General features: G+C 37.6%; 1 protein-coding gene across 3 annotated transcripts; it reads left to right on the top strand.

The window, feature by feature from the left end:
- Positions 1 to 402: 402 nt before the first annotated feature.
- Positions 403 to 5,503, top strand: LOC131241271 (disease resistance RPP13-like protein 4). 3 transcript variants are annotated; one of them, XM_058240047.1, is made up of 3 exons: positions 403 to 3,295; positions 4,924 to 4,965; positions 5,146 to 5,503. In XM_058240047.1, the coding sequence occupies exon 1, from the start codon at positions 590 to 592 to the stop codon at positions 2,294 to 2,296; it is 1,707 nt and encodes a 568-aa protein (XP_058096030.1). In that variant the 5' UTR covers positions 403 to 589; the 3' UTR covers positions 2,297 to 3,295; positions 4,924 to 4,965; positions 5,146 to 5,503. The 3 variants fall into 3 exon arrangements, with proteins under 3 accessions (XP_058096030.1, XP_058096039.1, XP_058096021.1); XM_058240056.1 differs by having other exon boundaries at positions 403 to 3,208; XM_058240038.1 differs by having other exon boundaries at positions 403 to 4,965.
- The last annotated feature ends 7,783 nt before the right edge of the window (positions 5,504 to 13,286 follow it).

Consider the following 13,286-nt stretch of genomic DNA (forward strand, 5'->3'; position numbering starts at 1 on the left):
TTACATGATTACAATTATCTATGTTCCCAATATATACCTATGATGTAGCATTGGATGTGGATTGTTAGCTAGTGTGTATCATCTTACAAAAATAGAGTATGGTGTGGATCAACTCGAAAAGATATGTATAAAAGTATATTCCCCAAGGAGGAATCCTAGAATCTCATCTATTTTCTGGTTTTGGAAAAGTGCATTCATCATGATTGCCCAAACCTTTTAATGATCCGTCCTGCATATCCAAAGATTTCAGTCCATAACTATCAATCCAAAACTCAGGCAAGTTTAGGGAAAATTGTAACAACCCGAGTTACATAGGAACTGGGCACCTTGTCATGCTGATCCGTGTTGACATATATAGTGGAGTTCTGAGTTCATTCACTGAGTTTCTAAACAATGCATTAGGCTTAAGGAAAAATTATCAGAATAAAGAGAAAATATATTTGTTGTAAGAGTTTTGTGCAATTACTTTCTTGTAGTCAATTCATTTCCAGTATTTTTTTTAGCAAGTTTTTATTCTTTCCACTTTCCCTTCACCTTCTAGTTTTGAATTCCATTTTCATAAAGGTACAATATTATCCCATACAGGGAAATGGCAGATGCTGTTGTCAGTGTTCTCTTAGGTAAATTGGTGTCACTGCTTGTAAGCGAAGGTCGTCAACTACTCGAGTTTAATGACCAGCTTGAAGAAACAAAGAAGGAGCTTCAGTACATGCAGAGATATCTCGAGGAAGCCAATCGGATGAAGAGGAAAGATAGGAACAAGATTCTCAAGATGGTAATGACCGACTTAAGAGAGTTGGTATATGATGCTGAGGATGTAATAGCAGATTGCCAGCTTCAATTCCAGAAAAAGCACCAAGGACGTGCAGCCAATTTTATGAGTTATTACTCTCCGTCCAGTTTGAAAACCCGTCATCAATTGGGAAAACAGTTGAGTGAAATAAATAAAAAAATAAGAGGGGTGAAGGAGAGGATGAAGTCCTACTTGGATACAGCTCCTCGCCAAACTGACAAAGATGAAGATGGTGGGAATATGCCGCTAACCTACCCAATCTTAATGGATGAAGCTGAAATAATAGGCTTAGAGGATGAGTCAACAAAGATTGGAAATTGGCTCTTAGAAGCAGATGGACCCTTAACGGTGATTGGAATAGTTGGAATGGGGGGAATTGGTAAAACGACACTCACTCAAAAGACTTGCAACAATGAGAGTGTGAAAAACTCTTTTAAGCACTTATCTTTTGTTACCGTTTCTCAAAATTTTAAATTCGACAAATTGCTAAAGAAGATGCTAAAAAAATTAAAGGTAGAAGAAGAATCCCTAAGGGGAAAGGACATTGAGGAGCTATTGGAAAGGCTTAAGAGAGAGTTAGATGACAAGTACTTGGTAGTTTTGGATGATGTTTGGGGAACGGATGAAAGGATGTGGTGGGAGAGCTTGAAGTCCGCTTTGCCCAAAGTGACAGGTAGCTGTGTTATTGTTACAACAAGGAATGAGGAAGTGGCTAAATCAGTGGGTGCTACCGAGAGGCACATACATCGTCCACAAAATCTTTCAGATGAAGATAGTTGGTCTTTATTCAGCAAAGTAGCATTTGCAAGAAACAGAGGTAAGTGTACAAATCCAAACTTGGAGGGCTTGGGAAAGGAGATCGTTGCGAGGTGCAGGGGGCTTCCTTTAACAATCAAGGTTGTGGGTGGAATGATGATGGGGAAAGGTGATTCCATCCATGAATGGCAGCGAATATCAAAGCACCTAAGGGAGGAGTTGGAAATCAGTAAGAAAGATGAGCTTGTTATTTCGAAACTAGAGCTAAGCTATGAAGAACTCCCAACACGCTTAAAACCTTGCTTCTTGTGCTTTGCCATGTTTCCTGAAGATCATAATGAGTCACTTATCAGAATGGTTGATTGGTGGATTGGTGAGGGTTTTATTTGGGGAAGAAATGGGAAAACAGCACGTGAGATTGGAGAGGAATGCTTTGCAGAATTATTTAATCGATTTTTGATACTTGGAATGAATGATGATTTCTTTGAAAGTTACTTCACTCATTTCAAAATGCATGATATGGTTCGAGATATGGTTATAAAAATTGCAAGAGAAGATAACTTTTTTGTGAGTTTGGACAGTGAAAGTATGCCCGGGTCCAGTGTACAGCCTCGCCACCTGAGAATTTCGAGAAACACAACAGTGGAGAGAATCCGAAACAGTTCCACCAAGCTGCGGACGTTGGTTGGGATGCGCATTGAGAGCAAAGAGATGATTGCAAGTGTAATGCAAAACTCAGCGAAGTAAGGTGGTTGAGGGTCTTATCTCTTTCATTCTTAAGCACACAAATTGATGAAGATGTGGTGGACAAGGATTGGTTGAATGGTATAGGGTCATTACAGCACCTCGTTTATCTTCACATAAACAATAGTTCTGCCTTAAGAACACTTCCCGATTCAATCAGAAATCTTCGAAATCTTCAGAGTGTACTTTTACTCAATTGCCCCAATTTGAAAAGTGTTCCTATGTCAATCACAACATTGGAGAAGCTGACATCCATCCAAATCGTTGACTGTAAGCTTTTAGAATACATGCCAGAAGGGATTGGAAAGCTTTCAAATCTCGAGCTGTTAATGGAGTTTAGGCCTGTGAATTCAGATCGGAAAAATGGATCCGGGATTTCGCAATTGAAGATGTTGACTAAACTGAAAGAACTTTGGATGGAGATAAAGTCAGAGGAACAAATAAAAGAAGGAGAATTGAATGTGTTATCGGTGTTTCAGCATCTGCAAATGCTAAGGCTAGACTTTGAGGGCAGTTCTCTTAAAAGTGATGAAATGATAAGGAAGATAGACATTCAGCTTTCTCCTCCCGTGGAATGCCTCAAGGAGTTGTGGTTTTGGGACTATCCAGGAGAAATCACACCTGCGTGGATCAGTCCTACTTCCCTTCCCAATCTTCAGTTTCTTCTCATTGGTGGGGGAAGGATTAAGCAGATGGGTCCCGGATTTTGGGACAGGAATAGTGGGGTATGGAAGGTGGAGATCTTGCTGCTACAAGACGTAAGAGAAATGGACGAAGAGTGGCCGAGGATTCGTAGCGCAATGCCATCTTTAAGACTCCTAAAGGTTCGCGGGTGTCATAAGCTCAAGTCATTCCCATTCGATGTTACAGGTGATTATCGGAAGTGGAGCAAATGGAGGAAAGAAGAAGAAGAAGGTATGGCTACTGTAATTCAGTTGTAACCGTCGCTTCATTCCTTTCGTATATCGGGCGTGGTTTCGGTGGATCGTGGGATCTAAAGAGGTGAGTGGATCATGCGGGACCACCGTGATGTATGATCTTTTTATACACGTGGTTCGACTACACTACAGGAAATAGTTTTGATTGAATACTGACTGTTAAAAACTTCAAGACTTTGGACTAAGTGACCACACAAATATCAGCTTGACCCAAAACTTTTTTAGCCCACAAGAAGTTTTTAATGATCAATCACTACTGTTTCCTGTGGTGTGTTCCACCTGAAATTCCAATCTGCTTATATTTTGGATCATGCCATAAAATGAGATTTCAAAACGCATGGACGGCGTGAATGTTAGAGACATACATCATGGTGGGTCCCAGAGTCAGGGAGCCACCGAAACCGCGCCCTTCTTGTATCCTACTATTTGTGGTTGTTCTCCACAAATGCTAATGTAAACCGACCAAATGCCACAACACCATATCTCATGATGTTTCAGGAGGTTTATTTGTTTCACGTGCATGTAGAGTCATACACATCCAACACCCGTGGCATGTGAAAATTTGAAACACGTGTGTGACATCTGAGTTTCTCGTAAGGTTGGAAAAATTCATTGGATTTTCTGCCTAAAAACTCAGACAATTAAAGTTTAGGTGGGTCACAGTACATAGAGTAAAATGGTGGTTAGAAAACCTAACCATTCATTTATATTAATACGTTGTGGCCCATCTGAATTGTTATAAATGGCCCACTTTTATGCGAGGCAATCTAAACACTGCATCGCGCCTGATGTCCCTCAGATGTCATGCACGTACAATGTTAGTGACATATATGCCCACACGTGTAATTTGCAAACCTTCATTATCATACTATATCACTTGTGACAGGCCTTAGATTGGACGAGCGGACTATGTGCCGCCCTGACCTCACCCAAGAAAGTGCAGCCCTTAGGTGGGACCCACCTTGATGTATGTATTTTATATCAATGCTGTCCATTGGTTTTGCTAGTTCATTTGAGGGTACGAGACAAAAATAAAGAAAATTCAAATCTCATGTAAATCATACTATAGGAAACAGTGATGATTGAAAGACTGCCATTGAAAACTTCCCAGAGCCACGGTTAATATTTCCTAATGTATCCAACCTTTTGATAAGCTCAGAGAAAAGTGGATGAAGTGAAAACAAACAAAATATCAGGTTGATCCAAAACTTTTGTGGCTCATTAATGGTTAATCACTACTGTTTCATATGGTATGGTTCACCCGAGAATTAGATCTGCTTGATTTTTGTGCTCATGGACTAAAATTATCTAGCAAAATAGATTAACAGCATGGATATAGAATACATTGGATTTTTTTTATTTATTTTTAATCATTCAAATGGCAATCTGATAGTCAGATAATCAAATAAGCTAAATGTCTGATTATCATTTATGTCATTCTGCCAGAGTATCCAAGTTTTTCTTAAAAGTAATGTCTTTTGAACTGAATTTGAATTCCTGAGCTAATTTTCACTTTTGCCAATTTAGAATTTGGCCTAAATTCAATTCCTGATCTTAAACGATATATAATGTGGATTCTTTAAGTAATTTTCAAATGCCTAATTGCCAAACGACCCCTAAATTCCTTTGATGATGTTTCTGACACCTCTTCCATCTCTCCACCTACCTCTCTGTGGTCTCTACCTTTTGAAGCTACGAGTGCTGCTAACGAAGCAGAAGAAGGAGAAGAGAAAGGTATGTTCTTTTTTGTTTTTTTTTTTTTGTTTTTCTTTTTTCCCAATCATTTTTCGCATGCTATTCACTTAATCTTTATTAATGGGTGTACATCACAAATATTGCACATGTTTGGTACAATAGTAATAAATTGGTGTTTGCCTCACTTTGAATTTTAATCCAACTGTTTTCTTTGTGAAGGACCCGAGATACAGGAGATTTCTTCTACGTAGCTTGAGCAAAGGCAATTTATATCATTTAGAGGCAACCCCAAATTTCTTTAGATGATTTACTGCACTTATCATCCAACAATATATATGGTTCACCATTTGGTTTCTTGCTTTTAACTACATGTCTCCATTAATAAATCTGTGAACTCTTGCTCCTCCTCACAGATGGACAAAAGCCTAAAAACTTCCTTTTCTATGACATTTATATTTATAGCCAAATGACCTTTGTAATGAATATTTTCTGATTTTGGAGAGAGGGACATACTCTCTAGTCATCTGTTCAAGGTTTCACTATAAGATACATTTCATTGGTGATGTTAGTAGATTTACATGTTATCTTTTAAAGACTTAAATTGAACATTTGAGTATATCTTTGAGAGCATAATCAAAAGCATTCAAGCTAATTCAAAACCTTTCTTGTAACACATTGCAAAATTCAATGTTTCTCTGCCCTCATACCTATGAGCAAATGGTCTTGTTGAATGTAAACATGGCTATATATAAAGAATCATGATTCTCTATATATGGTGGCCCTTCCCACTTACACCATTCAATTTTGTTGTTTTTCTCATTAACCTTCAATTTTCTTAACAACATGAGAAGTACATTTTAATTCTCTTTCTAAATAACATTTAGGGCCCGTTTGGATACCACCAAATAAGTTACTTTTTCTACTTACAGCAGTAGATAAGTAACTTATTTCAGATAAGTAAGTTTGGTTTAAGATTACTTAATCACTTCAGCTTAACAAGTAGAAACCAAGATATGATATTTGAGGCATAAGTAGCTTATCTTAAGTAACTTAAGATCCAAACACCCCTCCACCGATGTTTTCATTATCTCGGCAGCTAATATAAGTTTCTCTTTATATCCTTTCATGCACATTGGTTGTTTATAGTCAATTCCACCAATGGTTACGAATGCCTTGGCCTACCAAATGGGCTAAGGCCATGTGTGCAACTCCTCATGTGAGGCTCAAGAGCCAAAAATGAGGCGGATCCAAGACTCAGGTGGACCACACTACAGGAAACAGTAGTAATGGAAATGCTCACTGTTGAAACCTTCTAGGGCCCATCGTGATGTTCATATGCCATGCAAACCGTTCATAAGGTCATTCCCACTAGGATGAACTGAAAAAAAATAAAAAAAATAAAAAAAATTAGCTTGATCAAAATCTTATGGGCCCCAAACAGTGTGCAGTTGCATTCCCACTTCTTCTTGTAGTGTGCTGTGTGCCCCACTTGGGTTTTGAATCTGTTTCATTTTTAGGGCCATGCACTAAGGTGAGCTGATGAATGGATGGAGCAGGTGGATTTCTCGTGAATATAGCAGTGAACCGCAAGTAACTTCCACCTATTGGCAGGGAACAGGCAACTATTGTCCCCTTACATACATTGTTCCTGAAGATAGCCTGATCCAAGACTGTGGCACAGGAAGGTTTTAAAGGTGGGCATCTAATCCCCATTGTGTCATGTTGTGTAGCCTACTCGAGTTTTGGATCCTCCCTCGCGTTTTGCCTCAGGCCTAAAATGAGCTGGCCAGCAAATGGACAGAATGAATATAACACAAACCTCACAGTGACTCCACAGAGCTTGGGATTATAGGAGATTCTTGTAACCCATAGGTCATGCAGGAACTACTTTGATGAATGCGTAAGTCAGCTTATATACATGAAAATACACGTAGACGAGAATACCCCACTAGAGCTATGGATTAGGCTGATTTTAAGCCATATTCCCTAACAAAGGATGAACAAGCCAACCATATGCCTCCATGAGTGCGTTTGTAGGAATAGAACTAAACATGCCAGCAAAGCATTTAATATTATATATATATATATATATATATATATATATATATATATATATATATATATATATATATATATAATTTTTATTATTATTATTATTATTTTTTCTTTCTTTAAAGAATAGTAGGAGCACACCACCTGTAATTTTGTTGATAACAAAAGACAATACAAGCATTCCGGTGGACCCCACAAAAAGGAACGGTTCACAACTATTGTATAGAATCACTACCTAGCACAAACCAAAATAAAAGAAAAAATGGAGGAAAACCAAGCCAAGGAAAAGCTGAGCCAGTCAACAAACGAATCCGGGTTTATTCAACATGCACACCCCCAATAATATTTCCTAGCCTTAACATCCAGCTGGCCCACTCATTAGATTGGCCCAAAAAAAGGAAAGAATAAAAAATGGTCATTTGGAGGATACTATTCAAAATAGTACTTTTTTTTTGGTGGACCGTATTATGGTGAAGGCTGCAGCAGCTCAAAATAGTACTGAGCTATTTTGGGTGTGAGCTGAGCTGGTATGATTAAAAATTTTGATCAAGCCCAGGCCCTGGCCCATTGAGAACCCTGTATAGCTCTCCTGATGAGTAGATCCCATACATCCAAATGCCTAGAAACTGGGCCAGCGCATGTATATGGTGGAACCTGAAAAATGAGCTGCTTGGATCTCACACACGCAGAATATTACTTTGGCACACGCCCGAGTACACGACTTCATGTCTCTTACAACATCAGTATCCTTCTTGATTAAGAAATTCAAGTACATGAACTCATTTCTAGAAATTTAGGCATGCCTCAAAAAATAATAACAATAATAATAAAGGAGAAGATGAAAAGAAAGAGAATGCAGAAGGTGTTTACAGCCAACCCATTTCTTGATCCACATGCATGCTAGGCTTGCAGATGCATGCAATTCTGGACCATCCATCATGTAGGACCTCCTTGTAGATCCTGGCTAAAAAATTAGGCTCATCCACGTATCAGGTGGGCAACATTGCATGTCATTAAGGGCTTGTTTGGATATCACTAAATAAGTTACTTTTTAATTTATTTTAAGTTATTAAGTTAGTTTGGTTATTAAACTTAAATAAGTAATTAATAACAAAAAGCAACTTATTTTGAAAAGTGTCTTATTTTGCTTTTCTACTTACAAAAGGTAACTTATATCCAGTCGGTGAAGGGCGCGACCTGCGCTGTATCATGATGAATGGATATGTCATGTTGGGAATACACTCCTGTATGTTTTTGAGAAATCTACCCCATTAATTATTTTATTTATATCATTTTAGGGGGTGGGCTTAAATGTGAGGTAGATCCAATACTCAAATGGGCCACACAGCTTGCAACAATGATATTGAATACTCAGAAATCCACTATGTCCACCGGTTTTTCCAGATCATTTTAATTGTTGTGTCCAAATATAATGGAGATCAAAACTCAGGTGGACCACATAGCTTGAAAAAGTATTATTAAACCCCACCTTAGATTGAAGGAGTTCAAAAAATCAAGGTGTCTCACCATAATGTTTTTGAGAAATCCACATTGTCCACCGTTTTCATTGGCTCATTTTAGATTATGAGCCCAAATATAAGGCAGATCCAACACTCAAGTAGGCCACACTCCTTGAAAACCTCCACTATTGAAATAGTCATAAGGTCCACATTATTTTTTAATATCCACCTGTTTCTTCATATGATCTTATGGGGTACGAATAACCTTATGAACGGTTTGGATGGTATACAATCATCACTGTAGGTCTCAGAAAGATTTCAGTGGTGGTCATTCAATCTCCATCGTTTCCTTAAATGTGGCCCACTTAAGCATTGGATCTGCCTATTTTTTGGGCTCACTTCCTAACATGATCTTATAAAATGGATGGACGTGGTAGATTTCTAAGAAACATCACGGTGGGTCCTAGGCACATGGAGTTAGGTTCACCTAGCAATCCACATTCAGGTTAGGGTACCAACATGTTCAGTCAAGCGGTGATAGTGGACCCACTTTGATGTATGTGTTGTATATCAATGCCATCCATCCATTTTTCCAGCTTATTTTAGGACATGAGCCCAAAAATAAAGCCAAATTTTAGGTGAACCGCACCACAGGAAACATGAGGATTGAACGTTTACCATTAAAAACTTATCGGGCCACGAAATTTTAGATCAAGTTGATATTTGTGATTTCCCTTTATCTTGGTCTATCTGACCTTATCAATAGGTTGGATAGCAAATAAACATTACGGTGGGCCTTAGGAAGTTTTCAATCATGAGCGTTCAATAACCATTGTTTCTTGTGGTGTAGTCCACCTGAGATTGGAAACGGCCCATTTTGAGGCCAATACCTTAAAATGAGTTAGCAAAACAGGTATATAACGTACATTAATTACAGTGGGCCCTACTATTATGGCATTGCCCAATCAGGAGTTTTAATAACCCAATGAGCTTTTTGGATGACACCTTGCTAAACATGTTTATTTGTTGATTAAGTAGAAACCAAGATAAATTATTTTTGGTATAAGAAAGTTTGTTTCTTTTTTCACAAACACACTCACTTTGTAGTGGGATTTCACCACCCATGGGTAGAGTTGTACACGAGTTGAACCAAGTAGCCAACCTCGACTCGGCTCGGCCAACAACTACCCCAGCTCGAATTCGGCTCAGGTCAATCCTCAAGCCTAACAGTCCAGCTCAGCCACATGTGCTAATCTAGCACATGCTAGTGACTACCTAAAATGTTTTCAAGAATATATATATATATATATATATATATATATATATATATATATATATATATATATATATATATATATATATATATATTCGTTAATTAAAACTATAAGGGAAAATCGATTGGGCTGCCAGCCATGGACAATGGAAACCGGGCTGTCATAGACAGTGGCGTGCCGAGCAAGGGGAGAGAGAGAGAGAGAGAGAGAGAGAGAGAGAGAGAGAGAGAGAGAGAGAGAGAGAGTGTGTGTGTGTGTGTTATTTTTTATTTTTAAATTAGAGTTCTGGATGACCAACCAGGTATTTATACCCGATCAAACGAGTGGAACTTGATCCAAGTCAAACCAAGTCGGGTTCAAGCCAAGGATAGAGCCGAGTCAAGTTGAGCTTAGTCCAGTTCAGACTTTGGCTCGAAGTTTTCAAGCTCCCAAAAATTAGCTTGACTTGACTTGAATCTAGTTTCAAGCAAAGTCAAGTCGAGCTTTATCGAACTAAGTTGAGAGAGTTAATCGAGCTGACTCGGTGTGGGTGCGGCTCTACCTATGGGTACTAAAACCCTTGACTGAGTGTTGAAACTCACGAGTCTACCACTAGGGCAAGAGTAAGGACCCGATGGTATAAGAAACTAAAACTTACTTAAATTAACTTGTCATCCAAACGCCCTCTCATGAATTGTAAAATGAACATGTTTTACCTGTCCATCTATTACTGGCCTTCCTAATTCCTGAACCAGATTGATCTTGACCTTTGGGGCAAAGTATCTACAGAAAGCTAAGCAAGTATTGTTTTTTTCTTTCATTATAAGGAAAAATTGGAGCGCCGGGGAATTAAAATAAAATTTTAGACTTTTCCAAATTTTTCCTGAAAAATCTAATATATCAACAAAACAAAATTCAGTCATTTTTAAGAAATACTAGGTAAACTCTAACATTCTTCAAGAAACATAAAATTTACGGAATAAATTCCCCTGCAACCAAACATACTGGGATCCCCTATTAGAAAATTTTGAACTTACAAATTATTTGTCTGTTTCACCATTGGGTCCAACCCATAGTTAGCAATACTCCATCTTAAACTCCAATTTTTTTGATAAAAAGGAATAATTGAATAATTGGTTAAAAAGAAGAAAACTATTTTTTTTTGGCAAATTGACTTAAGCACGTGTTGTTAGAAAAAGCATGTTTCATTCAAAGAAAAAATAAAATAAAATCCGAGGGTGATTTAGAAAACAAAAATCGTTTGTCACCATCAATAGATAGAATCGAATAGAATGTGAAAATTTTAGTAGGGGCAGGTTGTTTCCACAAGTATTAGTTGACAACCAAGGATTTCGAAGAGGCAAAGAATGAAATTAATTCACATGTGGTTACATTTATTTACATTATTACTCATGCACATAAAACTCTATAAATTTTAATTAAAGTTTTGTGTTTCAATCTTATTTATGCATGCAAGTTTTTTTTATTTCTTTTTTTCTCCTCTTACTATACCTTTTTTTTATGCCCTAAGACTCCCTCCAAATCTCAATATGTTACCTCCAAATCTCAAATTATTACTCCTTACTTTAGTTGCTTTTTTTTTTTTTCATATACCCTGGTATTGGATTTAGTACCCTAAAAAAAACTTAAAAATAAATAAATAAATAAACATATGTGCCCTTATCCACTAGCCACATGGATGCATGTGATTGGGTGGATCTCAGCCATTGATTATGGTAACCATGGATTATAAATTAGACATGTGATATGCCTTAAACAGATTTAGTGTTGCTATTATTGATTGGCTTTATTGATGAGTGATTCCTCTGGTAGTTCTTAGAAACTTGAGATGGGACATGACGGTCATTAACCTAAGAGAGTCGTGGTCCATGAATCTTAATATCCTCTTAAATCATGACTGTCATAGATGCATAAGACACACCTGTAGATATCAATTCATGAGATACACGATCATCTTTTGTAAGGGGTCATGAGGATGGACAGTCTCCACCATCGGGAGCCGATTTGGTGTTAGTTTATATATTACATTTACTCTGCACAAGAGTGTGAGTATGCCATGAACAAAGAATTCAAGTTCGGACCTTTAGTCACTCACATTGGTGGATCGAGATCAATTCAATAGTTTGGGAGCTCATTATCTTGGATTGTGATCATGAAATCAAGACTTGATGATGCATAAAAGTGATTTAATCCTTAAACCTGAGGACGTGTAAGAGTCATGATCTTGACTGGTCAGCTTTAGTTATTCCTATGAGGTCCACGCAAAAGCCAATAAAGTTGATGTAGCTATGTACTTCCATCAAAAGTCGTTGATTCTTGCATGAACCAATAAGGGATTTACTAATTAGCTTATAAACAAGTTTATGACTTTGATTTTGAGATCAGAAATTCATCAAATGATTTTTCCACTCGGTTGAGTACTCTGAATGTTTTAATCGAATTTTTAAAGGTTTTTAACTATTGAAGTTATTTTTAGCTATTAAAATTGTTTCGAATGCACTTAATGATAACTTGATGACCCAGATCATGATGTTTACTTTTTATTGACATGGGAATTAGTGGATAAGTCATGACAGTGGAGGGATTGAATAATGACTATATCATGGATGAGACAAATTAATAGATTTCTTTCCAAATAGGTTACACCAAAGTCTATAGAGTGGTAGAGCACCATACTAGGTGCACCCCTTAAACATTAACACATCCTTATTTATATAATCATATCCCAAATGAGAAAGAGCTAACCTTGGACATCCCTACCCTATGGGATGTGTGAGTGCGAGGAAAAAGAGTATGTGAGAGAGTAGAGATTCACTCTATCTTCTTCAATTACCTTCACGTGTGGTACACTTGTATAGATGATCACTCTATCTTCTTCAATTACCTTCACGTGTGGTACACTTGTATAGATGATATACAACTTCATCAGCATCTACCAGAGAATTAAACATTAGGATATCTCAATTCCCTCTGATACTGAGATAGATCAAGAAGAGACTATTTCATTTAAGAGATCCGCAGCAGCAGATTGGCATCACTAACATTTCTTTTTGTACACATCGCATGTAGATATGATCACCACAATTCATACATATTGTTATATGATAGAAAGTTGAAGTTAATGCAAACAGAAATTCTTAGGATGGGTCTAATGATCTGATTGTATTATATGTTTGAATGCGCTAGGGACCCAACACTTGGGACACCACAACTGTTTTTACTTGGTTCTGCTCAAACTGTTTTTCATGTTATCAGCGGTCCTGCCCCATACTTACTATCTACATTCAACACTGAATTCTTTCTCTTCTTCTTTTTTTTCTTGCAAATCCACACTTTCCTCTTTTCATGATTAACGGCGGTCTCTTTTACCTCTCTATTTGCTCCAATAACTCAAGTTTTGGGAAAGTTGGAGAAGAATATTGTATTCCCTCTTTCTCATAGTGGATGTCTCCCTCAGAGCTGGCCCGCCCATGGGTTTTCCCGTGTGATTTGTTTTTGGCTTGTTGCAGACACCCTTGTGGTGATTTCCGTTCGACTTACACAGAGACAAGAAGGCTTCAGTTCCCAGCACACA

The sequence above is a fragment of the Magnolia sinica genome, chromosome 1 (assembly GCF_029962835.1).
Source record: "Magnolia sinica isolate HGM2019 chromosome 1, MsV1, whole genome shotgun sequence".
Classification (NCBI taxonomy): domain Eukaryota; kingdom Viridiplantae; phylum Streptophyta; class Magnoliopsida; order Magnoliales; family Magnoliaceae; genus Magnolia; species Magnolia sinica.

Bases quoted from the DNA above. Each gene is read 5' to 3' on its own strand.
- LOC131241271 (XM_058240038.1), top strand. From the start codon at position 590: ATGGCAGATGCTGTTGTCAGTGTTCTCTTAGGTAAATTGGTGTCACTG.